The 26,481-nt window shown below is 54.1% G+C and overlaps 8 protein-coding genes across 8 annotated transcripts; 5 read left to right on the top strand and 3 right to left on the bottom strand.

The window, feature by feature from the left end:
• Positions 1 to 566: 566 nt before the first annotated feature.
• On the bottom strand, positions 567 to 3,309 carry CC84DRAFT_1185128 (DUF602-domain-containing protein; the record flags this gene model as incomplete). Its single annotated transcript, XM_018180787.1, has 3 exons — positions 567 to 1,007; positions 1,072 to 1,616; positions 1,968 to 3,309. 3 exons carry the CDS (start codon positions 3,307 to 3,309, stop codon positions 567 to 569), a joined length of 2,328 nt encoding a protein of 775 aa, XP_018038556.1.
• A 1,007-nt stretch (positions 3,310 to 4,316) lies between these two features.
• Positions 4,317 to 4,855, top strand: CC84DRAFT_562220 (uncharacterized protein). The gene has a single exon (XM_018186695.1). The coding sequence runs from the start codon at positions 4,486 to 4,488 to the stop codon at positions 4,777 to 4,779; it is 294 nt and encodes a 97-aa protein (XP_018038555.1). The 5' UTR covers positions 4,317 to 4,485; the 3' UTR covers positions 4,780 to 4,855.
• A 733-nt stretch (positions 4,856 to 5,588) lies between these two features.
• On the top strand, positions 5,589 to 6,395 carry CC84DRAFT_562204 (uncharacterized protein). Its single transcript, XM_018186694.1, has 3 exons — positions 5,589 to 5,892; positions 5,943 to 6,181; positions 6,274 to 6,395. The coding sequence occupies exons 1-3, from the start codon at positions 5,694 to 5,696 to the stop codon at positions 6,355 to 6,357; spliced, it is 522 nt and encodes a 173-aa protein (XP_018038554.1). The 5' UTR covers positions 5,589 to 5,693; the 3' UTR covers positions 6,358 to 6,395.
• Positions 6,396 to 7,383: 988 nt separating this feature from the next.
• CC84DRAFT_1185127 (uncharacterized protein) lies at positions 7,384 to 8,913 on the bottom strand (the record flags this gene model as incomplete). Its single annotated transcript, XM_018180786.1, has 3 exons — positions 7,384 to 7,775; positions 7,987 to 8,188; positions 8,308 to 8,913. The coding sequence occupies 3 exons, from the start codon at positions 8,911 to 8,913 to the stop codon at positions 7,384 to 7,386; spliced, it is 1,200 nt and encodes a 399-aa protein (XP_018038553.1).
• Positions 8,914 to 16,665: 7,752 nt separating this feature from the next.
• CC84DRAFT_561306 (uncharacterized protein) lies at positions 16,666 to 18,823 on the bottom strand. The gene has a single exon (XM_018186693.1). The coding sequence runs from the start codon at positions 18,472 to 18,474 to the stop codon at positions 17,053 to 17,055; it is 1,422 nt and encodes a 473-aa protein (XP_018038552.1). The 5' UTR covers positions 18,475 to 18,823; the 3' UTR covers positions 16,666 to 17,052.
• Positions 18,824 to 18,918: 95 nt separating this feature from the next.
• On the top strand, positions 18,919 to 21,154 carry CC84DRAFT_1140694 (amidase). Its single transcript, XM_018176295.1, has 5 exons — positions 18,919 to 19,411; positions 19,476 to 19,956; positions 20,011 to 20,384; positions 20,443 to 20,809; positions 20,859 to 21,154. Exons 1-5 carry the CDS (start codon positions 19,130 to 19,132, stop codon positions 20,981 to 20,983), a joined length of 1,629 nt encoding a protein of 542 aa, XP_018038551.1. The 5' UTR covers positions 18,919 to 19,129; the 3' UTR covers positions 20,984 to 21,154.
• A 1,274-nt stretch (positions 21,155 to 22,428) lies between these two features.
• On the top strand, positions 22,429 to 24,686 carry CC84DRAFT_1185124 (actin-like ATPase domain-containing protein; the record flags this gene model as incomplete). Its single annotated transcript, XM_018180785.1, has 3 exons — positions 22,429 to 22,471; positions 22,523 to 23,871; positions 23,922 to 24,686. The coding sequence occupies 3 exons, from the start codon at positions 22,429 to 22,431 to the stop codon at positions 24,684 to 24,686; spliced, it is 2,157 nt and encodes a 718-aa protein (XP_018038550.1).
• An 852-nt stretch (positions 24,687 to 25,538) lies between these two features.
• CC84DRAFT_1085764 (C-4 methylsterol oxidase) lies at positions 25,539 to 26,464 on the top strand (the record flags this gene model as incomplete). The annotated part of the gene is made up of 2 exons (XM_018174113.1): positions 25,539 to 25,766; positions 25,817 to 26,464. The coding sequence occupies 2 exons, from the start codon at positions 25,539 to 25,541 to the stop codon at positions 26,462 to 26,464; spliced, it is 876 nt and encodes a 291-aa protein (XP_018038549.1).
• Positions 26,465 to 26,481: the final 17 nt, after the last annotated feature.

Genomic DNA, 26,481 nt, shown 5'->3' with positions numbered 1-26,481 from the left:
TGAGGAGACACCGGCTTACGACTGTTCATGCATCAATCGAACCCGAGACTTGTAGGACGGAGAATTGCCTTCTCTAGGGACACACCGTGTGACAATGTATCAATTCGTTTCCCAAGTATAGATGACATGGATAGTCGACACTATCCGTCCGAGGGTAGATACGAAAGCGGGTGCGCCTATGTGCTTACTTTGCCTCTCGGCAGGCGAATTTGACTCAATGTAGGTACCTGAGCTTAGGTGCTGCAAATGCTGAGGCGTACTTGAGCTTTGGGCTCGGAGTGTGATGGCAGCTAAGAACATGCCATTGAGACCGTGCACGCATCGACGTTGACTTCAGTATAAGTCAAAGTCATAAAGAGGGTCGGTCATATCTACAGTGCGGTCCAATTCGCACGCAGCGCATCATGGCATCTCCATACTGTCAGCGACACAAGAACATAGACAGATTGGAAAGGCCGTACCGTGTCTACAATTCGACGCCTTCCATGATGCCACCATAGAACGCCATGCCGTTCCGAGACCCTCTCGGTTCCCCATATAAATGCTCATAATCACACATATCCCCTTCATTTCCCACCGATGCTGAACCCCCTCGTCATGTAGTCCTTGCTATTCGCCAGATCCGCCTTTTGATTCCCCTTTGAAAACAAACTCTTCACGTTGTCATTCTGGCCCAGTTTCCGCCTCTTGTTGCGCTCTTCTTGCTCCTCAAGCACTCTCTTCGTGAGATACGCTGTGCTTGCGTTCTTGATCCCGTTGTCCGCTTGTCGCTCCTTTTTCTCCGGTTTCGCTGCTGATTTCTTATCCTCCTCCGAGGTGCTGGCTTTTGCGTCGGCGGACGAGGCGTCGGCGGTCTTCTTGCGCTTCTTGCTGCCGGGCGCCTTCTTCAGCGCGTGCGTGAGGCCCTTCTCCTTTAACGTCCTTGCGCGGAGAGTCAGCCGCGCGATGTCCGCTGGGACCGTAGGAAGGATGGGTATAACATCGTTCTCGGCGTAGGCCTCGTTGCACTGCTCTTGGTTAGCTTTTCTTTCCTCTTGCGTAACAAACAAGAGACAAAGTGGACCAACATACCTGCACGCAAATCTTCTCCTCAACCTCGCGCACCACGCTCCCCGCAAACGCATGCCCGCACGGCACCACATACACCGCTTTCGCGCCCGGTCCCATCTCCACCCTCGTCACAGGACACACCCACTTCTCCCTCCTCCCTGCGCCAGAAGCCTTATCCTTTTCCCCCTCCGCCTCAACATCTACCTCAAACTTCACCTCCACCACATCCTTCAGCCCCTTCACCCTGCCCGCTAGCACCTTCTCGCCTTCGACCTTCTCCGCGCTGCCCTCCTCCGCGAGCAGAAACTCGAGGACGCTGTCCTTGTTGTAGAGTGTACCCAGGGAATCTGAGACCACGGGCGCGGCGAGGGGTTTCGAGGAGAGCGGGCAGTGGTTCCAGGCGTGGTCTTGGGATTCGGCGCGGGCTTCTTTGATTTGGGCGGCGGTGGGGGCGCGCGCGGCTTCTTTGACGAGCTCGCGGCGCTTGGGGATGGAGCCGCCGTCGTTGCCCATGGTGAGCGATTTAGGTGGGGATCTTGTAAGAGGACTTGCGGGGTGGTTGTGGTCTGGTGTGAGGTATGGGTGGCGATCGCAATGGATGGATGGTGCACGGACCAGTCGTTCATTTGGTTCTGTAGGTACTTTGACGGAGACTTTGCTTTTTGACATCGGAACTTCGGGAGTAATGGTATCTTATACAAGATGAAGTAGATGCGACATTACAGGTCTATGCTATGGTACAACAGTCATGCGAATGATATGATACAGAAAAGCAGTGAGCGTCCCTAAAGCCTGCTCATTTTATAGAACGCCAGTATTTCCCGCTTGGAGCGATCCAAGTCATAGTGACAATTGTATCCCTCATTCTGTGGGAGGAGAAGCCCATTGCTTCCTCCTCTCTGGAGGTGCCGCCCTACGTGTCCGCCAGTTATTACTGGGCCTCGAAAACCCCAGCTTCTCTCTTCTCTCTTCAGTCGCGACTTCCACTTTAGCAGAATCATCTGTCTCACCCTGAGCTTCTTCACTCGCGCTAGGTCCACTCTTGAGAGAGACTCTCTTGACAGAGGCTCTGAAGGCGAGCCTGTTGATCAAGGCGGACATCCTTGCTCGCTCGGCTTTAAATGGGGCTTTTTGCTCTTCTGAAATCAAGTTGGACAGAATGAGCTTGTCGAACACAGCATAGATCTTGCGAAGCGCGGCAACGGCGTCCTGCCTCGCCTCTTCAGATAACGGCTTGATGTCAGCGGAACTACGGCCGCGGTAGGTTTTCTCCGTGCCCACGTTGAGCTGCACCTTGATGCTGTTAGCCACAGGCTGGAGGTATGTGAGAGCTTCCACGAGATCCTCGCCTTTGGCAAGCGGGAAGTCAACAGCAAGTTCAGCGTATTTTTGGATTGTCTTGGGGTCTGCATCTGGCAGAGTGTCCATCATGAGCTGGAGAATCTGGGTCGCATTCTTCAGCGAATTGTGGTTGTTTTTGTCGCGCACGCAGGTGCTCATCGCTATTCGGAACGTGCCAGGCTTGAGATGCAGTTTATTGGCAAAGGATTTATCCTGCAGCATTCGTACTACAGCGGTTGACGCGCGATTTTGACGTAAAAGGCGCAAGCGCTGATGAAGATTGTTGTTGTCGGGTACAATTGCGTAAGTGCCGGGGTCAGTCAGCATCTCCCAGTACTCTTCGGCAGCCTTGGGGGCTACAATCTTTTGGCAGGCTTCAAGAACCATTGATAAGGTCTCGTTTGACGGAGTCGCGTACGTGAGGGGCCTTGACTTCTTGCCATCCACCGTGAGTGCAAGGAACTCGCCTCCACGTTTAGAATCCTCGTCTTCGTTCTCAGGCTTGAATTCCGGAAGTGTGTTGGGCGCTCGAATACGTGGTAGGGCCTCTCGTTCAATGCTTCCCAATCGAGGCACGAGACGTGGTATGTCCATGGTCTGTTCAACAAGGGAGAGTACATCGTCCCAATCGCGAGGCCTGCTCCCTACAAGAAGGAGCCTTCCCATTGCGCAAACCAACTCTTCTTCAACGATCAGATCCGCATTTCTCCACCGGCCAACAACATCTTCCCATATTCGCCTGCCTTCCACCACCCCTCGTTCTCGTCGGTGGGCAAGTTCATTCTCCCCTTCGCCAAGTGGTGCATCCACGAGCAAGTTTTGCCGAACCGCATTCAATATAATGGTGAATGTTCTCGCATCGGCCGCGCCCGGCCCGCTCTCCGGGATTTTTGCGGCGAATCCCCAAAGTGCATCCATATCGAGCGCTCGCGCACACACGGTGAGGACAGCGTTCGTGTGAATAATCGATGGCTTGACCCTGGAGTTCGGCGCAGACAGGGAATGGTACACGGCGATAGCCATGCTCGTAGCACCAGGTTTTTCCGGGTTATTCGACAAGCCTCGAAGGACGATGGTGTAGGTGTACGAGTCCGGAAACTGGCCAATCTTCTTCATCTACAGGACGTAAGCTGCTATTCAAACAATGATGCTACCACCTTACCTCGTTATACACCTTGAAAGCTTCCGAGACCCTCGTTTGCTTCATGAGGTGGTCGATGATGTGGTTCCAGCTGACAACGACTTGCATCGAGTGACTGGCCATACGGACCAGCTGCCGCATCTCCTTCATCTTGCCCTTGGCCAGCTCCTGCTTCACAAACGCTGCGACTTCCAGCGGGTCGCGTAGATGTCGCAGTTCTCTCCGCCGCCTGTCCCACTCAGCTTGGGTTATTGTCGGGTCGCGTTTGCCCAGCCACATTTCCCCGCTCGCAACCTCATTCTTCAGTGCCTCTCTGTCGACTGGGCGCCGCAGCGCTTCATCCTCGCGCCTCTTGAGGCTCCTCGCGGCCGGCGACCGTTCCCACGCGTCCTGCCTGGGCGGACGATCTCCATACGGCCTGTCCCTCGATCGCGGGTTTAGGCGCTCCCGCGCGCGGTCTCCAACATTGCGACTGTCGTACGTTGAAGAGCTCGAGGGCCGCTGCTGGGTCGCAACGAGCGCGGAGAGACCATCACGGCGGACACTGTGCGACTGCAAGGGTGCCGTGTCGAGTGCCCGTATGCATCGCGAGAAGCAGGCGCGACAACGGAGCATGGATGCGCGGACTGGATGCTGATTCGAGTTGCGTACGGCAGCGTGGGAAAAGTTCCGCTTTCCACGCCCAGGGACCAGTCTCGGGCCGAGCGCGTCTCCATCACGTGACGGGGTCCTGGCCGAAGCCGAAGTGGAGACTCGGGAGCATCAACACCAACGTCAACAGCGGCCAGCCCGTCGCACGCCTGCGTGAGCCACGTCAAGCCATGCTTCTGACGGCGGGCTGCCCTCGCTTGTGCTGCCAGCGAGGGCGGGCGGCGGCGGCTAGGAAAAATGTTGCACCCTAAATCGACTTCGGCTGGCGCGCCCGTCGCCGGCGCAGGGAGGCCGGGGCGGCCATGAGGCTCTGTCGTCGAGCCTGCACACCAGCAGGCCGCTGTCGACGCTACCCAGGCTGCTGGGAGAGCGGAGGGCTGCGGGCCAGGGCGTGGTCGGTATCAGCGCTGGCTGTCCGCCTAGCTAGTGCGAGGCAAGACATTCGACCGTATGCCCAATCTACTCGCGGCTTAGAGCGACCACGCCGCCATCTGGCAGCCAGCCCACCATTCCTTCGGCCAACGTGGCGGGACGAGCTGCAAAAATGTCCGTCTGTACTACGCAGAGCCGCGACGGCGGTAACGAGGCGCATGTAATGGTCTGGCGGCCGTCCTGGGCGACGCCTGGTGCGAGGACCACCGTCGATCCTGCTGCCGCCGTTGCTGCGTCGCCCGTGTAGCCTCACGCCGACGGTGCGTGCGACACGACGCGAGCGCGGTCCAGTCGTTCGGCGCCTGCGTGACCCCAGGTGACGAGGTGCGTAATCGTTTGAGCAGCCGTATTGCTGTCGTGGCTATCGTCCCATGTGTCTGCCCTTGCCTCTGCGAACGGTGTGATGCCCGGCCCGTCCTCCCAAACACAAACACAACCTTCCCCGAGACGTCAACGGCGATATGGGCCTGCCAGCCCGCCCGCCTCAAGCCTCGTCCTGTGTCCCAACCGGGCCCGGCCAAGCTTTCTCGTTACTCTGCACGGGACCGTGTCCTGCTGCCGTGCAACCACACCGTCCACGCTTCCCAGCTGGTCCAGGCGAGCCTGCATCTTAGCTGCCGCCCGTTGTCCAGGGCGCCGCTTGCCTGTCATCCAACGCCCGACTCCCGACTCCCAAAAAGCAAAAGGCCCTATTTTGCCCATGGCTACCATGGGCCGCTAGAGGCCATCTCGCATCATCCTCCAGATCTTAGTTTGGACGTCCATCCACGCTCAGATCTGATTTCATGGTCGCTTTCAGCATTCGACCTGTCCAGAACCTTGCCTGTTCTTTGTGGCCGGCATCGCCGGCCCTACTCGCAATCATGATGTTGGTATTCGCCCAATGCGGCGTCGGATACCGGCGGACATGTGTGCTGTCCACATCTCGCCCGCAATACTTGCATGCAGGCAGACAAGCGAGCATCGAGGCAATCTCAGGGCGGCGCATGACCCATCTTCATGCAAGGACTGAGTCGGTTGCGCACACTCTTGCGTGCGCGGGCAGGCAAAGCCTTTCACTGCGCTCAGGGCGGAGCGAATGACTGCCGCATCACCCCTCCACCGCTTCTTCGTCCCACATGCTTCATCTCCGACAGCTGCTGAGCGTTGTGTCCCCGCATTATGCGTCATGGATGCCCAATCAATCTTGCGTCGGGCGTCTCATTGGCTTGTTCGCCTAAAGACTTTGCATACCGATGAAAATTCATTCACCCTGCACATCGCTGTCCGCCACAAAGGTGACACCATTTGGCTGTTTCCGATGATGCAGTCCCTAAGAACAACGCAGTAAGAACAACGTGTGCGAGGTATGGCACACGAAGCTGGCATGCCACAGCGCCAACACGGTCCAATCAGTGGCGGCCTTGCCATCGTACTTCCGCCTCGGTGCTCGAGGACGAGAGATATCGCCAAGGCCTTCCATACCTTCCATCGATTCGAGCGCTCGTTACGCAAAAACTCATTGGCTTCCTATTGATGTGCAGGCCTCGGAGCACCTTCTGTAAACTATCCGCCTCATGTCTGCATGTTCGTATCCGATGCTTGTTTCCTCAAAGGGCAACACAGGTGCACCAATTTATCCAGATAGCCGAGCACAGGCAGCATCTCACGTCTCACAGATACCACATGTTCGCCTTCAGGCCCAACTTTGTAAACCTTCTACATATCGTGTATGCCATTTGCTTCGTATGTGTCCAATGTGAACTCGCTTTGGACACGAAGCTTCTCAGCGTCACCGGAGATGTGCCGAAGACCGTCCCTCACATCCTCTTTCCTGCGTCAACCCAAGTCGACAAGAGGATAGCAGCGGTGCGCCACGTAGTGTGGGTCGGCAAGGAAACGAGGTGCTTCAGGTAACCAGGTGCTCCGCCGTTGCTCGTTTAACGTCGCGCCCCCGTAACCTTCCATCCTGCATGCAATACATACAAGGCGCGCTATCCTCACCGTGCGGTCAAACAGGTTCAAACGTTCAAATGTGCAATCTGTGTGCGGGGAATGGGCATTGCATGGGGAACTAGATAGTGTTACAGAAGTAGAGCAAAACACGCAGAAAATGAGAGTGGTATGCTCTGATTGATCGGCTCTTTCCGTCCTCGAGGAACGCTGCACCATCCCCTCTACTGGCTCACCGTTCCTGAGCTCCTCAGCCCCTCCCAGCGCGTGTCATGCCGTGCACCTGACCAGATAACCGAGCACAATAACAGTGTTCGCGAAAGAAATAAAGGAAATACAATTGTTTCAAAGCGCCATACCGCATGCATGTGTCTAGGCCCGGAAGAAGAGAAATTGAAACCAATTTTCGGCCTCGTCGAAAGGGTTGGGACCTGAGAGCCACAATTACACATGCACCTCCACGTAACTCTATCCTCTGATCACCCCTCAATTTTCCATGTAGACCACGAGAGTAAGCCGTCGTATCGCCTAGGGGAATCTCGATTGTGAAAGTCGTTTACTGCCGATTCCGTAAACACCGTGAAGAGACATACAGCCACCGCCCGTTGAAAATGCAGTCGAAACAGAGCTAAAGAATGCTAACACACCATCCCATGCATCCTTGGCAGGTCATGCAGACTCCCTCCAAAATATCGAAATTCGTTAAGAGCCGCCGGAAACAAGACAAGGAGAAGAGATCTGTTTTGATGCGGTTAGTGCTGATGGTTGTTCAACATCGCATCATCCGCTGCCGGGACGTCGGTCCATGCTCGACGTGCTGTAAAGACCAGTCGGACTTAGTGACCTTGCTGGTACATTTGGGGGTTCGAGCCGTAGGGTGACTGCGGGTAACTGCTGTTGTTACTATTTGGGCTGTTGTAGGCATTGGCAGTGGGGGAGGAATACTGAGCCATGCCCTCCGCTAGTCCCGGGCTCTGTGTCCCATACTGCGGTCCGGATGAGTTGCCAGAGGCAGCAGGCTGGTAGCCGATGGGAGGAAGCTGGGGATGTCCGGGTGCTTGACCGGGAACACCAACTTGCTGACGCATCTGAGCATACCCAGGTGCCTCAACGCCGTTCTCGTGGCCGCGGTTCTGGTCGGCAGCTCGGGCTCGCTCCTCGTCAGCCTTTCGCTGTGCCTCTTCTTCCTTCTTCTTGGCCTTCCACTCCTTTCGAATTTCCTTGAATTCTGTGAAGGACGTGTTAGTAAACTATAGTAGGCATATTAAGATGCGTGCCAAGCAAGGCAAGGGTTGTCTATGACTAGCTTCGGGCATTTGAGGCTATCCCGTTATAGCGGAACACCATCAAAGTAGGCGACGCACCGACACCGATCATGGATGCTAGTCTAGCGCGCAATTTTGGCGCATCGAGACTAAAACATGGGAAACTGAACGTACCTTCGGGAGTTCGCTTTGCGCCGTGCGATTGCATCGTAACGTGTGCGTTTAGGTGGTTAAGAGTGCCGTAGGCCTTCTCACAGCCGTTCCAGCCGCATTTGTACATGCGCTCGATCTCCTCATACCTGCGACGAGGCCGCTTGTGCTGCTGCGCACCTGGGATTGGGACGAATGAGTATACGGTGGACAATGGGTGACCTCCCTAAGAAAATGTTAGCGACGCGTCTCAGATGTCGCGTTGGGCACGGCGGTTCCGTCGCGTACAATTCGCGCGATTAGCTGCGAAGAATACGCGTCAAACGCGCAATAAAATCAACCTACATTTGGGGGGCGTTGCACTGGAGACACCATAGCAGGAGCAGGTGGCCCTGAAGAGGAGGGATAGCCGTAGGGCATCTGGTGCTGCTGAGGATGTTGCCCAGCCCATTCAGGTCGTTGGGCATACATGGGGGTGGCAGGATGCCCCGGGTAGTGCTGCATGTCGTGGTGCGGGGTGTACGGCGAGTACTGTTGATGCTGAGGATACGTAGGGCTCGTCGCGGCCGCGATTGATGGATCTATAGGAACATCCGAGTCAGACTTGAGTTGTTGGGCTTGATGGTCATTGTTCTGGCCATCTTGTAGAGGCATTGACGGACTTTGTGGTTGCGCCATACCGCCAGCTGGTGCACCTTGAGCGCCTGGCTGGTACGAACGTTGAATGTACTCCGGAAACGACCCCGATCGGGCTGATGAGGGGTTGATGGCGTATTCGGAAGAGGGAGTGGCCGTGGAGGAGAAATTTGAGGCTCGCGGGTCTTGTCCTTGGGGAGGATATTGCGCAGCAGATGCTTGATCTGCGTGGGAGTCCTCAGAAGGCGGTTCAGGAAAAGATGGATAGGGCGAGTTCAAACCTGTCTGCGAATATTCCGGTTGTCTCCCGTCCATAGACTGTTTACTGCGCGGTGGTTGGAAGAGTTGCACCTCAGCTTACGGAGCTTGGGTTGGCTGCGCGCTGTAGAGGAAGAGGAAAGGCCGCCAGATAAGACGGTTTGGCAGCCGTCTTCGGATGATTTGCCGCGGACACTTGTAAGACAGGCAGCTAAGACGCAGACAGGAAGAGAACGGGGCCAGGGTGGTGCACAGCCAAAGAACCGGAGAATGGGAGCAGCTCGAGGACGCGGTAGCGCGACCTTAAACGCGGGTGATGTGCAGACGGTCTGTTTTCCAGAGTGGCCTGGTGGAGGGACAGGGCGTTCGGCAGATTCGCACCGTCGAAAAGATAACGCGCAGAAGACGCAAGCTCGAGGCCAACCGGACAGGGGCGGGTCCGGCTAGTGGCTTTGCTCGTTTTGAATCGCGGAGGGCCTCGCGCAGACCAGCGGGAGGTGCAACAAGCGGTAGCACGAGTAGTGTGCTAGCTGGTAGTGGGAGAGCGCTGGAATGGCCTGCTGGCGCGGGCAAGGGAGCGATTTGGGGGCGCGCGTGGTGCTGCAGCTTGGGCCAGTCACTCGCGGCCTGTGGGTGGCGTGTGCGCAAGGAAATAAAGTGGCACCAATAGGCTGGCGAGGAAGACAGCTACTTGCCCAGGCGGCCTTAGTGGACTTGGGCGAGACGATGAAGTAATGGCAGCCGGGGCAGCCTGCCTGACGTCGACCAGGTGAAGGGCCGGGGTGCGTGCGATCGGTTGAGCCGAGCCCGTGCTGATGGAAAGCTCTAGCCGTGGGGCGCTCTAGCGCGACTAGCTGTGGCAGGCCTGGCGGATGAGAGGCACCGGCGGTTCTGGGTGGAGTGCGACGTCGCCGGCGAGGTGGTGGGCTGGGCGGGCGAGTGGCCGCCGCTAGCAGCACAAAAGCTTGGTGACGGCGACTTTCGGGGAGCGCTCTGGGGTGCTGGCAGGCTGCGCGCAGAACAAGCGCAGTCGGGCCGTCGTCGGTCGAGGGATGCTGGGCCTGCGCTCCACGGCTCCACTGGGGCTGGTGATTCCCAAAAGCTCAACTGCGCCGAGCGCTGCCGAGCGATCAGCCTGTCGTCCGGCCGCTTTTCCGTGCGGGCTCCACTGCTCGCGCAAGTTGCTGTTCTGCTGCGCTGCTGAGCGGCGGGACGTGGCCGCGGCAATTGCCACGCTGGAGCTGACGCTGCTGGACGCGTCCTAGTCCTGTCCGGGGTGGGCAATGCGACCTCCGACAAGCGTCGGGGGACGGCCTGGCAGAGAGGGCGCGGTGTTGTTTGGGGACAGCCCTGCGCGCGTCGCACCGTGTAGCACCGGGGCGGCGATACTGGTGCGGGTGCTGGTGCTGGTGTTGGCGCTGTGCGGGCTCACACGCTGCACTAGCTGGACAGACACTACGCGCTCGAGGCAGCGCGAGATGCTGGGGCTTGGGGTTGAGATGGAGATTCGCGATGCACCCTAGGCAAGAGTTGGGAAAGCGTGGAGTGGCGAGGGGAGCGAGCAACCGCTAGGCCGACGGCCTCAAAAAGGGCCTGCTGACTCAGCCCCACCTTGTTTACCTTCACCATCGCCCCGGACAGGCCACGACGCGCCTGATCCTCGCGCGCCGTGCGTCGCTGGGGCCTGCGGAGAGCGCTGGCGACCATGAGATGAGGCTGATATTAGCCTGCCGCTAGAATCTCCCAGCGCAGTGGCCGTTGGCGCGGGCATTTGCAGCGCGACGCCGTAGACTAATGTGTGTGTGTTTGTATATGCTGCGCCAGTTGCTCTTTCTTCCTGTGCACTCTCCTCCACCTCACCACAGCATCCCGCGCACCGCGTCCTCGCTGTCGACCCGCCGCGCGTCGCGGGCAGGTCCTGGCCGGAGCACCTACATAGTCCGACGACATGCGGGCCAATATTGGAAAACGGCACAAAGACGGAAGCGGCAGTGAACTGTGCGGGCTGCGAAAATGCGAACGCGGCTTGCGAGGCCGAGGCGACAACAGCAACGAGTGCCAGCATCCGCATGTGGAGCGGGTCATATCGCCTCTCTTCTGTTACTCATCGCGGTCGACTCGCCTCGCCCCGTCGCTGAGCTTCTCGGGCGTTTTGCGTTGCATTGCGTCGGTCTGCCGTCCACTGCGACAAGAGTGCGATATTCGAGGCCTCACCGCCTAGCTCTGACATGCGCAGCCGCTGATGAGTCGCTCTCTGACATGGCACTGCAGACGATGTGACTGACTGTGCCGCGCTCCTCGCGCTGCATGCGCGGGGACCCACTGGGATGCTCTCGTCTATGCTGACCATCCTGGGATTGCGCAAATTTCCGCTTCAACCCTTCGGCTGCAAGCTTCATTCCTTTCAGCCTTTCACACGATGCTGTACACTTGGTGTTGATCTCAACATGTCACCGGAAAAGGCAGCCAGACAAGACTCCAAGAGTCTTTTTGCGATATGTGCCACGCCAGCGCACTGCCGTGCTACCGTTGCTTTTCCATCCCGGCACTACACGAGGAGGTGCAATGCAAAACGCGTCTGTATGCCGCAAAAAGCGGGGCCCTGTCCTCGTCTCCTCATGCCGGATGCACCCTCGATTTGAACGGAACCGTCCGCCTTAGAAAGCCCCTCAATGTATGATTTGTTGGAACTCTCAGCTCACAGCCGACCATTCCGACGGACTTCTTCCAGCCACGTTGATTGCTGCCCACCGAACCGCGGCTTGTCCATGTATGTACAACCAGACATGGATCATATCGCGAGAGCAGAACAATTTCCTATTTCCAACTATGGACGTCATCATGTCGTCCCGTGTGCTGTGGATGCAACGTCTCGGAAACCATCCGACCAATTTTCATACGACAATTTTCCACCGCATCGTACAACGACGAGTCACAGATTGCGAATTGGGATGCGATTCTGGGGTACAGATTGTGGTGTGTATTCGCGCTGCCTGCACGGTGGCCGAAACCCAGACCTAACGCCGTCCGGCGTAGAGGCAGATTGTTTCACAAAACCTTAACCCAACCTCCACGACTTGAACTTCGAATCAAGCCCGCGTAAGCTAAATTGTGGCATCTTAATCTGATTGGACAAGCCGCACACAAACTTGATCTGACTCCAGGATGAGCGTCAAGACTGCGCTATTTCTATGACGCGTTGCGCCGTCGAGCGGGACGGGAGCATTAAGTAGTGTTCGTATATGCACAGTAACAGCTGAACCGTTCAACGTTGCAACCCTGCTTGCAAAGAATATAGACATTGCCACGCTTGTATATATAAGAAACGAGGAAAGGATATGCTACTCACTACGTACCAGATGCACTATACGCGAGGGAGCGCTCAGACTCAGGGTGTGATTCCAAGCGCCAGTGTCGCCTGCAACGAACCAGCGATTGCGCGTCTCCTTCGATTCAGGTTACAACCTCGTAGCATGTACCAACCTTTGAGAGTTCGCCTGACCCAGGCCTCACGAATGCATTGGCAACGCGGCACAAGATTGGCTAAAACTACCGGTATTACAGAATCCACCTGGCAAGAGTCTCTCTCAGGAACAAGTCCGGCGAGCATTCTGGGTTGTGGGTGGCACGTACAGGGGGGGCCTGGCCCCAAGGTCTAAGTGGGTCCTGTGGCTTCGGCCTTATTAGGGATTTATTTGACCGACACCCTCACGTGGCAAAGATATCCCGGATAGGAATCTTGGAACCGGGATGGGCAAATGCGTCCTTGCTCAAGTGCATGCAGCAGGTCCATGCCCAACACCCAAGAGATCCGGAGTTCCGGAATTCCCTGCCGTGCTACCACAATACGCCGTGTACGAACAACCAATGTCGACACGTGAGTCTTCTCACCAACGTCATTTCGTGAATGTCCTCGGAAGCGCCAAGATCCGGCGAACAATTCCAGCCTCCGAGGTTTGAATCTCAGTCGCCGCGGTGCTGGGCCCATGTGGCAATCACGCGAGGCTTGGATCCTGCGAGCCGTATCTTCCAATCGCATTTCCCTGCTGACGGCCTGCTGCACGAGCGGTCCTCCAAACCCAGCACCACCGGGTGAAGATGTAATCTCAAGAACGACATTGCCAATTTTCCTCCACTAGAAGCCGCCTAGAAGTCTGTGGCAGTACATGTTTGCAAATAATATGTGATGAGCCACGTCTTAACTGCGCTTCACCGCTACATGCAGCTTGAGCCGAGGGTGCGTGCTTCAACGCTCCGCGGAATCGCCTGAAATTGAGACCATGAAGCACGGGCGGTTTGTGCCGACACGACTCACGCGACTGTGAGGATTCAGGAGTGACACCTCAACATGGGTGCGTGTTGTAGATGCATGGAGGGCGCCTCTGCTAAGGGACGGTCGTCGGCTCCTTCGACTGCTCCTTCGACTCAACGTTCGTGCAGATCAGATGATCTCATCTGATGAACGTCAGTGTTACACAGGCCTGTACAATCTCGGCCACGCGCATTATGCTTTGCGCACATCCGGATTTCTTTCTGTGCAGTCAAATATCTCGCTTCCATACTTTGTAAACTCACGACCGTTTGCGCATGCATCAATGACATTACGTATGACCGCGTGAAGCAACAGAATGGACATGTTGCACCCTTCCAAATCATAATTGAATTGGGCAAGTGCATCCTGGACTGAGAGCGCAGCCAACATCAGAACATGGTACGCTAGTATGTCTTCGCGAACATCCCCACTCCCGTTCTTCACACATTCATCCTCGTGATGAATCAGTTCTTCGTCACATTTGCCCTGCGTTTCCCATGAGCAGGAGTATGTCAAGTCTACGAATCAAGCACCTGAACCACCCGTAGAATCGCCGAGAGAGCTCGGGTTCTCCCAATTCGTCCACTAATGCAGCTCGTGCTAAGGCAATCGCCTACGCTAGCCAGTGGAGCAGCTCGGCTGGTCTTCCATCTCAATGACAATGTTCTCTTGCGGGTATATGCGACAGGGTTGCGCAATTCTCCTTCAATCCTTACCCGTTGAGCGAGTCAGATGCTACGCCCACGTTGGCATGCACATGTTGGGAAGCGACACATCATCCGACGAGCTCTTTCCGTGTCGTCTTGTAAAGCGATCACGGTAGCGACGTCGAAACAAAGTTTCAACGACGTATAGCGCGAGACTTCGTAGTATACATGCCAAAGGTAGTCGCTCAGTTCGCGTACAACCACCTACGACCATGCGAACAGCGCTCGCGGCAACCAGCTGTGCTCCCGCAAGGTCCGCGGGCGACCGTCTCATGATCCGACCCCGATCCGACAAAGCTTGTATTTTTAGCTTTTCAACGAGTTTTCGACCGGCGGCGGATGCCCTGACAGAACGATTGAAACTCACCCTGTTTTAGCGTGAACTCAGTATCTGGCTCTACTCCCCACATGTGCACCACAGCTTGTTGATTCGGCTAACTAGCCCTTGGCCTTTGGCTTTCGTAGGCGCCACTTGTTTGCCAATCCCCACTTCGAGGTTGGCCAGCATCTGTGGAGTCAATAAAGTCACGATCTGTGGTACGCTAGCAAACCCGAATGCGAGTGCTGTTCGAATCTCGAAACATCGATCCAGGTCAGTCCTGGTCAGGAAGCTGGTCTGCCGCTTGCGCCACGATGCCAAGTTGCAAAGGACTCCATACCACCCTTTTGTAAAGTACGCAATAGATATAATCATGACCAAAATCATGTCAAAAATGCGCCTCCGAGCGAAGTCTGGCTGCATATCTGCATATCGCTTGTGCTGCTTGAGGCAGCTGCGAACCCAGTCTTGACTTCTCGGGCAACATCCGAGGGTCAGCTTTTAGGCGCCATTTAACCTCACCCAAAAGTCGCGTGTTGACCTTGGGCAACGTCGTGACCAGAAGATGGCGATGAGATTTTAAGGTTCTTCTATTCCCATAGAAAATACGCGAGTGAAGATATCAGCGGCATTGATTGCCGCTGGAGATGGCAATTACGGCATACCCGTAAATAGCCGTGGAAACACACAGTTACAATACAAGCATTGATGCTTCCAACCCTCGCGCAGCGAAATGCAATTTCAACATCATGTGACCCTTCTGCTGCTTTGGAGCATCCACCTTGACTCAACATGACGAATATCCTACCATTGCGATCGAGGGATCAAGCACCCGTGACTTTTTCTTTCCATTCACAAAGACCCTTGCGCCTCTATCAATGGTAAACAATAACCTTGGGAAGTCACTGGGCAACACTACCAAAAGTAAACAGAACCCCACTACCACAGGTACAATACCGTACCAACCAGCTCAAGTGCCATTGCCCAACAAACCCTACAACTTTCCGCCCGATGCGCCGCAACTTCGAACCCGCCTTAGATGCTCAACAACGGTTGCGCTCGCGTGTTTATGGGTCCTTCACGTTTGTGACATGGATCCGTGGACAATCTTCCCGCTCGCACCGTTGGCACGTTCTCCCAACACTGGATGCCGGTTGGTTACCACTTTCGCGGATGCACGTGAGCTTCAAGAGTTGTGGCTGTCAGTTCGGCTGAACCAGCTCTCTTTCTCTACACGTTGTGGATTGTTGATTCAGTCACACAGTCTACTAAGTAGCGAACATTCAACGTGAAACACTCATTAGCGAATGTTCGATTCAACACCCAACCACCACCACAGGCATAGTGTGGCAAGTTTGCGTGAGACTCGCATCTTTGCGCCCAGGAACTTCAGGACGAGATAACATTATCGTGTTCGTGCAAGTAGTTTGAGAATTCACAGCTAGCGGCTCAACACATTGAACAGCGAGCTTCCTCCCACACTTGCAGCCAATGGGCGGTTGCACACAGAACTGGCCTCTTTGAGAAATGCGAGAAGGACTACACATTTCAAAACTGGTAGCAATAGCCGCGCACGGAAATAGGAAAAGGAATGAGGAGGCTACGATATGATCCAGACGGACTGAGCGACTGGAAAATCTTCGAAGATTCCTGCTTTGATCTGAAAGTGTTAGATTGTGGCTCTAGAGACGACTGAAAAGAATCGCCAGCTTACTACTGTACACTAGAAGCCGATGTGATGTACAGGGAAACAAGATAGCCAAATTTCCAGATAGGCACCCGGAGGCACTGCGAATATCCGCAGACATTACAAAAGCATGTCCACGACTAAATCACGTGTCCAATCTCACCAACATCATTCTCCATGTCCTGACCGCCGGACTTCTCACGATCTGATTAGCGTGCGCCACGCTCGCATGAACGGATTCCCACACGTGCATAAGCACGTCTGCTCATGCCATCGCATTCCAGCTGGAAACGTACGGACAGTCATACGGATTGCATACGAACTATACGCATCGAACGGAAGGGATGTAGCAAGGATCGTCGCTAACGTGAGGTATCCTGCGAGAGGGGGGCACTAACGGAGGCAGGTAAATGCATGTTCGTGTGTGCAAATCATCAGCTTACTCGTGCATGCATACTTCCATCAATACGTGCGGTGGTAGACATCTGGCGAAACTGTGCGACGCGCACCCAGTCAGGCTGGAAAGCTTTGAACTCAGCTGCATGCCGTAGGTAGGTTGTCAAGTTTTGAAAGGATAACATATGAATCGCTGAGAACCACACGAAATGGAAAGACGACTTAAACGTCCATACATCACAGGAACCACCAGTGCAATTGCAAACAAATGTCGAGTCGCCCAAGAGCCTTATCACTATATGGTCAAGGGAGTTGAGATTATCCAGAGACACGCTGCTTAATTGACGTCTTATCCATAATACTGCTTCCATTCCCACTCCAGAATGAAGCAATAATGCGCGGAATATCCTTTCGCTTCCCAATTGCCTTCCATCCGTAAATGTAAATTCCTTCATGGCGGTACTCTCTCGGGACGAGCCCAGCATATCTAGCCCAGGCCACCCGCCGCAGTGATTGAAGTTGTACAAAAGTTGTAGGGGATGATGTTATATACACACACCATGGCGTGAGATTCCGCTCGTTGAAATGGTTCCGCTGTATTGTTAAGGGAGCTGGAAGTCTGGAAAGCAGGATATGAATGGCAGTCGGTCGCAGACGAGAAACTTCGATTTTCAACTCAACATGATAGTTGTTCACTTCCTCATACCTTCCTCTATTCGGACTGAGCAGCAAGACTGCACATTGTTTGACTCAGATAGTCGTCCCGTGCCAGGTCTTATATGTTGAACAAATCTTGTGGGAGGGTGGACCCAATGGAGTCCAGAATCACACATGGCTTATGAATTGAATCGAGCCAGGAGAAGTTGACCAGGACGTCCCGCTCGTTCCAAACTCGCCCCAGGAAGCTTTTGGTGGCTTTTTGAACCACTGGTGTGAGTTGGTCGACGTAGTCGCTTACGTTCATGAGCACCTTTTCTCGCTCAGTTGTGCCTCGAATTTCCACCGCGGCGATGATGAATGGCAGAGCCACAAAGCGGACCGGGTGGTCTGATATGCGCCGAGCTAGCTCAAGTTCCATCATTACCTCGCGTGACCATATGTCGGCCTGCCCATCCTCGCGTCCAAATGGATGTCGCAAACGGTGTATCATCAGCAGCGCCGCCAATCGATATACCCTAGCCTGTGCAAGCAATTGCACAACTTCGCTTGCACTAAATTCATGAAGGAATCCTTCCGGATGAGAAGGTTGCCAGTTCTCCACATCAGCCTGGATCTTGTCGAGTTCCTGATGCAAGAGTTCCGTATGTGTTTTGCCGATGTTTCTAACAAGCGAGTGGCTGATGGAGCAGAGATCATAGTAGTATGGGAGTAACGACAGACACAGCCCGAGATGTCGATCAACGATCCCTGGAGCTCGTGGCTGTATTCTTAAAGTCGGCGTTCGTCGGTAAACGATGCACTCCATGGTCTCTAGCAACACTAGAACACTTATACGGGGCTCCATTTTCAGGCCCACAGTGGTGTCTTCGATGAAAGATCTCGTGACACTGAGGCAGTAGTGGCAGATCTTTGCTACGCCCACACCGATCGTTCCATATACCGACAAAGCCAAAGCAAACCCCAATGTTAGACACAGCTCTGCATCTTCAGCCTTGTTGATGGAAAGGCTGCGTAAGACCGCCATAGCGGATGTCGCATAACGGATCTTTGAAGCATTGTCTGTTCCCAACCCATCACCGGGTTGAAGTGATTTCAGAACTCCCGCGTAGGCAAGGTAAGCATCCTTTAAAACGGGCCAAGCAGTTGACCATAGGTTTGTAAACGACTTCTGTTCTGCGTGTTGAAAGCGTGGACTGACGACAGGATAATCGAGGGTTTGAGGATCGCCGAGGAGAGACAGTAGCAGCTCTTGCTCGTCCAGGTCTAGATTGGAAACGTTTGGTATACAGGAGCCAACAGAGTCTGCAGACTGCATGCGGTGGTTCGCCAGAGTAGATATCTTTTGGGAACAAAGTCCCCGATTTTTTGCTTGCCGACCAGGAGGTCGCACTGGACGAACGGTCAAACACACTTGATTTAGCCGCTGGCATCGTTCACAGGAACCGGTGGTGGACACGCGTTCACAACGCTCCTTGAGCTGATAGCATCTATCGCACGCGGTCCGGATACCGCGTACCAATCTTTTAGAGGTCGCCATTTCACTGCATTAGCGGCATATACTGGCTGATAAGCGACTCTTTTTTGCTCTTTGGAGAAGTGCGGCAAAGTAGGAACGGCAGAGTCGACGCGGAAATTACGATCCGTCTGGCAGGCCAATCGCTGGGCTAGAAAGAGAATGGCTTGACTATTAAAATCTCTTTCAAGGGAGTTTTCGGCAATGCGAAGCGCCGAATGGTATGTCACGATCCCTTAGTTGAGATGTTGTTGGAGAGCATCTGAGAAGGGCAGGCACTAGGTACGCTAGGCTAGCGTACTGGTTGAATCGGGCCGGCACAGATGGACTTGTCCACAGCTCTACGATGCGCAACACAAACACCTTGGCATGCGGCATGGTAATAGTCTCCAATTGTCTCTCACAGAATCAAGGTGACGACACTAAACTCCATTTTTTTTTTTTTTTCCTTTTTTTCCTTTCAGCTCCACCGGCCATATCCCCTGTCCATGACAGACAGGTTCAGCATTGACCCGGAACCGGAACCGGAGGGTTCCCAAACGGGCCTGCCAACAACATTGCAGCATCCTATCTTGCGCGATTCGAGAAATCCATGATTCACAGCCGCTGTAATATAAGATTCCCAACATGCTCATCGATCTAAAGATCACATATTCTGAATCATCTTTCGATCACATTCATGATGCCGGCTGTATACAGAGATTATCGGACTATTGCTGCGGAGAAACAAATTGAGCGTCAAAGCAAGATCCCTGAAGAGTGGCTTCTCCATGAGAGCTACCATGGACTCAGCAATCTGATAGATATACCGACCACTTGTGGAATTTTGAGTGTTTTGGAGTGTCATATCACATCCAGTCATGATGCCACGTCCCTGTTAGAGAAGCTTAGAAGCGGTGTTTGGTCTGCGGAACAGGTCACAATCGCTTTCTGCAAACGAGCAGCCATTGCTCATCAGCTGGTTCGTATCACTACTCTACTACAGCTGACCCACGCTCTGAATGGCCAGCTCACTCTGATACCAGACAAATTGCCTGACGGAGATCTTCTTCGACAAGGCAGTCCAGCGGGCTCGCGATCTTGACAGGGAAAAACGAGCCAACCCTACGCGAGCCCTCCGCCCATTCCACGGTCTTCCTATCTCTCTGAAGGATAGCTTCCAGGTGGCAGGATACGACACATCCACCGGATTGGCATGCTTCGTTGGCGAGCCAGCTGAGGAAGACAGTGCTACGGCAGCAATGCTGCTCGATCTAGGAGCTGTACTTTATTGCAAGACTAATCTTCCTCAATCGATCATGACTGGCGACAGCGATAACAATGTCTTTGGCAGGACATTGAATCCTCGTAATATTGGATTGACAGCAGGTGGAAGTACAGGTGGTGAAGGTGCTCTGATTGCCCTCCGAGGTAGTGTTCTTGGTGTTGGTACGGACATCGGTGGGAGTATTCGCGTTCCTTCCGTCTGTAATGGGCTCTACGGATTCAGACCAAGCGTCGGAATAGGTGCGTATCTTCTTTTGCCTATGGTTACCTAGGATCGCTAACGTTGACGATTAGTGCCGCACGGCGGTGTGAGGGATCTAACACCACCAGGAACAGATGGTGTACGTTCATCTGCTGGGCCTTTGGCGACTTCAATTCGAGACGTCGCTCTTTTTCTGAAGACTACAATGCAGGCTACGACCTGGCAGTACGATAGCACTGTCATCTCGATACCGTGGACCAATCAGACGCCAAAGGAGAAACTCCGAATCGGTATTGTTTTTGATAATGGAGTCCACACCCCTTCGCCACCCGTTCGACGTGTCCTGAAGAAAGTCTGTGATTTTCTGAAGCTGAGTCAAAGCGTCGATGTCATCCCTATCACTCTACCAAATGTTCAAGAGCACTACTCAGATCTCCTTAGCTACTTCACGATGGATGGAGGGAAGGTAGGTCCTTCAGTTCTTCCCAGACAGTCTTTTTGCGCTCGTGCTAATACTCCCTTAGAATTACTTGGACCTCTTTGCCAGAACAGGCGAACCAGAAGTGCCCTCTCTCAAAGCCATTGGTCTTTCTTCAATGAAGAGCACCGACTTGTTCGGCTTCTTCGAACTCAACGTACGCCGTCAAGCTGCTGCTAAAAACTATCAGCGGCTGTTCCGCAACAACAGTCTAGACGCGATAATTATGCCCCCCGCGCCGCATACAGCTCTGCCTCCCGATCAGTGGACTTCAGCCTCATACACCGGCCTATGGAACTACCTCGACTATCCAGCCGTTGTCATGCCGGTCGATGTGGTTCGCCCTTCTGATTTTGCCGACGAAATCAGCAATGCTAAATACGGCGCGGATGACACCCGCCTTTATAGTCTCTGTATGTCTAACAAAAGCCCTTCAGAACTTCATCAAGTTAATCAACATAGACACCGGACCTGAGCTCTACAAGGACGCGCCTCTTTCCGTGCAGTTGGTTGGATACCGTCACGCGGACGAAGCGCTGATGCATACAGCATCTTTGGTGGATTCGATCATTAACCGCGTAGAATGACCAGAACCCCTGTCTATGTCACAAAACAATGCGCAATGCCTCAGGAAGATTTTCAGGACTTTGGTGTTTCGCGGTACTCGACTGCCAGCGCTCGTAATTGCGTATATACACTATCCCCTGAGATTCTCGAAATATGCAACATCGCGTTTGAACGTGACGATACCTTTGTATAAATCTGATGAAATGGAATGTAATGCTTTAAACCTACATGGTGTTTCCTCCGGGACCACCTCCCAACAATTCTTTTGAGTCTCAAACGCGATGTGATAATGGAGTCTACGATGAGGAGACATTGTGTCATTACAGTTATGCCTACTACTCTTCTATAGTGACTTGTATGTAGTGAACTTTGTACACCGGAGAAATTCCACTCGATGCCAATAACTTTCACACTTGGTTCCGAGAGGGTGAGAGGGTGACAGGATGGAATCGTTAAGCATCGGTACCTAGACGTCAGTGGCTGCCCGAGCATCTTTGTTCAAAAAACCTTGGGAAGAAATAAAATGCACGATAGTCATGTACCAGACGCATAGGTGGTCCCCTTGCGTACCATGGATACCTCTATGTTCGGGGCATTTGCATACCATAGCTACCGCTAAGCAGCTGTGGATGCAATGCTTCATGAGATGCGCCGGCGCTAGGTGGTTGTAAAATTTATCTTGCAGGTGAACACTTAGTTTGACTATCGCCAAATCCTAGGATACGGGATCAGATTACTGCAAACCAGAGCTTAATGGAGCGGTAATCAACACGTGACCTTGACTCCTACTGCCAATCAGAGTCACCATCGGCTGTTCACGTCTCTCTGATGAGCGCTGCCTTATATTTTCACTCTGATATCTGCTTGAAATGAAGTGTCAAATCTTGAAGAAGTTTTACGCGCCTATCACTACCAGCCACCTTTATCCTGCTGGTGTTGTCTAGCCCCAGCCCTGCGGCCCAGGCGCGCTTGAGCATGGTACCAGGCCGAAGCGAAGATCGTCGCTTCCGCGACTCCAAAGAGCTCACCACCACATTGCGCGCACGTCTACAGCACAGCTACGGCGCACCACGAGAGCCGACCATCCCCCACATCTAGCCTACGAACTCTTGAACATGTGCGTTTGATCACCGTCTGCAGTACAAGCGCACAGTGAAGAGAAGGCTGCTACACGTTGCATGCTTCACCGCATGAAGACACCCGCGACGCCGCTCTCGTACCCCACAGTATTCAGCACCCCAGGCTGTAACTATCCTTTGAGGACCCGTCCCCGCATATCAGATTGCCTCTCCCGACGGCTCATTGACCTGCGCCTACGCTGTTTCAATCTCGACGCTATTTCAGTGCCAGCACGCGCGCTTCAGAGAGAGGCCGCTGTCCAGCTGAGCTTTCATTGAAACGCCGCCAAGCTACATCTACACCTCAACACACCCAGAACAGGATTTGAAGTCTCCCAATCTTCACGATGGTTGGCAAAAAGTCCGGCAGAGCCCAACTTAGGGAGGAGGGTACGCGCCTTTGACACATGTTTGCGAAAGAACGCTGACCAATGTTTGCAGGACTCGCACGGACGGACAACAATCTCGAGCAGACGACATGGCCAGTTGTCAGCATGATCAACCAGAAGAACTATTACACCGAGTTCCTCAAGCGTGACGAGCAGTACCTCGCAGTTCGATACCCCCAGGAGGAAGAGCGCGCGCGTATGGTCCGAGAAGCCCGCGACAAGGATCGTGCGCTGGCGAAAGGAGTGTCAACAACGGAAGCCACAGATGAAGCCGCGGACGAGACTGGACTATCACAGTCCAGAGATGATCCGTCGAAACTGATCGTACTGCACGTCGGCAGCCAGAACCTTAGGATCGGGCTTGGTTCTGATGCGCTTCCGAAGTCAATCCCCATGGTCATAGCACGGAGATGGAAGCAGAGTGAATCGGAGGAGAATGATGGCGAACCTAGTCCCAAGAGATTGAAATTGGAGGGCGCGGTTCCTGCGGATGCCTTACCCGAGAAGTGGTTTGGAGAAGATTTTGCGGATCAGTACATGGCAATGTCCTCGGAACTCAGAACAAGGATGCGTTCCAATAAGCGACGAGTGCTGCCAAATTCAAAGGACCTCGTTACCAATTTCAATCGGCGCACTCCACCCGAGATCATCAACGAGCACAACGATGTGGATAGGATAGACTGGACAGAGCTCCCAAGCGATCCCAAAAAAGCACCTGAATACTTTACCGGACGAGCAGCACTGCGAATACCAGAGAATTCGAATCCTCGTTATAAACTCTTTTGGCCAATTCGAAATGGAACCTTCAACGAAGTTGACTACACTGGTCGAAACCAGATCTATCACGACCTTTCGAAGATAGTTGAAGATGCTTTCAGATCCCAGCTTGGCGTCACGAGTCTCAAAGAGCTCGCGAATTACAAATGTGTCTTCATCATTCCGGATCTCTACGAGCGTGTTTACGTGACGATGATGCTGGACATCCTCATGCGCGACTTGGGCGTTGGGAAGGTTTCCCTGCAACAAGAGAGTCTCTCCGCTACGTTTGGTGCCGGCTACGGTATCGCTTGTGTTGTGGACATTGGAGCGCAGAAGTCATCGATCTGCTGCGTTGACGAAGGTCTGTGCATCGAAGAGTCTCGCGTCAACCTCAAGATGGGAGGCGCAGATGTAACGGAGACATTTATCAAGATGATGCTCTACGGGCATTTCCCCTACTCGGACATGAACCTCAAGAGAAGATACGATTTTTTACTTGCCGAAGAACTGAAACAGAAGTTTTGTTCGATGGACGAAGACTCCGTGACTGTGAAAACGTGGGACTTTCATCTTCGAGCTTCAGGTCAGGACACGAGGAAATACACGTTCAAGACTTACGACGAGACGATGTTGTCTGTCATGGTGAGTAAACTATGCTATCCATGTCTGCAGCTTTCTCTAATTCTGTCCAGGGCTTGTTCAAGCCTTCGATCTTCGACCACTCGAAAAAGCTAGACGGCCGTAGAACGGTGATTCCGAGATCGGTTGACCTATACGACGGATCCCCGAACGACCCAATCTCTCAGGCTCAGATTGCAGTGTACGAGGCGGCAGCAGGGAAACCGATCAATGGAGCACAAGAGTCGGGGGGCACGCCAGCCGTCGCGTCTACCCCGCAGCGTCCAGGGCAATTGAATCCGCTGAACCGACTCAACGACAACGAGACACCACGATCGTCTGTAGCTGGTTCTCCAGCACCAGAGGGCACGAGTACGCCCAATCCAGACCGTGACACACCTATGGGCGATGGCGAGCAAACCCTCATTTTCCGGGATCCTGTGCTCGAAAAAACTAAGATTGCAGAGGAACGCGACAAAACGCTTCCGATTATACCGCTTGACCAAGCTATTCTGGAATCGGTTACTCAAGGAGCGCGCGGCGATGAGCGTAAGCTGCGCGATTTCCTTGGCGGTATCATGCTTGTCGGTGGTGCTAGTAAGACGCCTGGTCTCCGCGAGTTTCTGGAGACCAGACTTAGAGAACAGAGACCTTTCTATGGGAAGGAAATATTGGTTGGCCCACCGCCTAGGGAGTTTGATCCGCAAGTAGTGATCTGGAAGGGAGGAAGCGTTTTTGGGAGGTTGAGTTCTGCTGGTAACGACAGTTGGATCAGCAAGGCGGAGTACGACATGCTGGGAAGCCGCTTGCTGAACAACAAGTGTATGTTCGCGTGGTGATGGGTGCTGTAGGAAAACGAGGACAATACAAGGGACTCCGAGGTTCACTTTCGGTATGCTATGATATGCTAGACCGTGAATGCTTGAATTTGGCGCATACGACACTTGCTGTTGAATTTGAGCAGGCACATGAATGGACATTTCACTATCACCACTTTTGATATTGCTGTTTATCGTCGTGCGAAGCCGCTGTCCACATCGCCATGATTGACTGTTGTAGTCGAGACCCAGTCGGCAACCCCTTTCCATTGGCGATCAATGGGCGTGGAGCATGCTCCGAGCCACGCAACTGTTTGCCACGCGTGACTGTGCACTGCCACGAGCTGCGTGATAGAAGCGCGCGGAAGACGGCGACTGAGCGGCAAGAATGCTTCCGGCGGCCAGTAAGTGAGCCCACGGTGACGCGACCATTTCCTGATGGATCGCACGGGGAAAGCTGCAGCCGGTGCAGAAAAATCTCCCCACGCAAGTGGAGGCGGTGAGGCGGCAGGGCAGCGCAGAGAGCGGACGGTCATTGGGCGGGCCCTGGTGATCTTAGCTCCATCTGCGCTAAATTTCGGAACGGAACTGTCCCTGACGAGCCAGGCGAAAGTGGCTCGATCGCCCAGCAACACACCTTTAAACTAGACCCGCCCTTTGCCTCCTCATTTCCTGCACTGCACCTGGACGCTTTCAACCTACACCGTCCCCGCAGGACTGCCTTGCCATTCTCTCTATCTTCCAAACGTTGGGTTCCTGGTGCTGCAGTCATTCCTTTGGATAGTGCGCCACAATGTACGCCAATCTACGCGCCTCCTATCGCGGCCTCCCAACGCTAACATGTCTAGGAATTCGACCACTGTTCTGTCGCCTATGGCGCGGGACACCTACTGGGGTTCCTTCGAGGAGGTTTCCAAGTACAATGTCTCACTGAACTACGCCGAGCGCATGTGGATGGCCTGGTACGCATACATGCAGAACGATGTGCTCGCCACTGGCATCATGTCCTTCGTCATGCACGAATGCGTGTACTTCGGGCGCTCGCTGCCATGGATCATCATCGACATGATTCCTTGGTTCAGGCGATACAAGATCCAGCCGGTACGTGCACTGTACTCGTCCGACGCGCTGCAAATATTGACATGTCTCAGAACAAAATTCCCACAGCATGGGAACAATGGCAGTGTGCTCTCCTTGTCCTCTTCTCGCACTTCACCGTCGAGCTCCCGCAAATCTGGTTCTTCCACCCCATGTGTCAGTTCTTCGGCCTCAGCACGTCAGTCCCGTTCCCGAGCATCTACAAGATGGCTTTCCAGATCGCTGTCTTCTTCGTCCTCGAGGATACCTGGCACTACTGGATGCACCGCGCCATGCACTACGGCTTCCTCTACAAGAACATCCACAAGATCCACCACCAGTACTCGGCTCCCTTCGGTCTCGCCGCCGAATACGCCTCGCCTATCGAGGTTATGGTTCTCGGACTCGGCACTGTCAGCTCGCCTATCCTCTGGTGCGCGATCACTGGCGATCTGCATATTCTGACCATGTACCTGTGGATCGTCTTACGTCTGTTCCAGGCTATCGATGCACACAGCGGCTACGAGTTCCCCTGGAGCTTGCACCATTTCCTTCCCTTCTGGGCCGGCGCCGAGCACCACGACGTTCACCACGAACGCTTCATCGGCAATTACTCGAGCAGCTTCAGGTGGTGGGACTACGTCCTAGACACCGAGGCTGGTCCTGAGGCCTCCAAGAGGAGGCGCGAGAAGAAGCTTGCAGCTTTGAAGAAGGCTGCGTAAGGGTTCTTCGTAGCGGA

This window comes from Paraphaeosphaeria sporulosa (genome assembly GCF_001642045.1).
Source record: "Paraphaeosphaeria sporulosa strain AP3s5-JAC2a unplaced genomic scaffold CC84scaffold_3, whole genome shotgun sequence".
NCBI lineage: Eukaryota > Fungi > Ascomycota > Dothideomycetes > Pleosporales > Didymosphaeriaceae > Paraphaeosphaeria > Paraphaeosphaeria sporulosa.
Note: the sequence above shows the minus strand (reverse complement) of the source record. Positions and strands in the feature narration are given on the sequence as shown.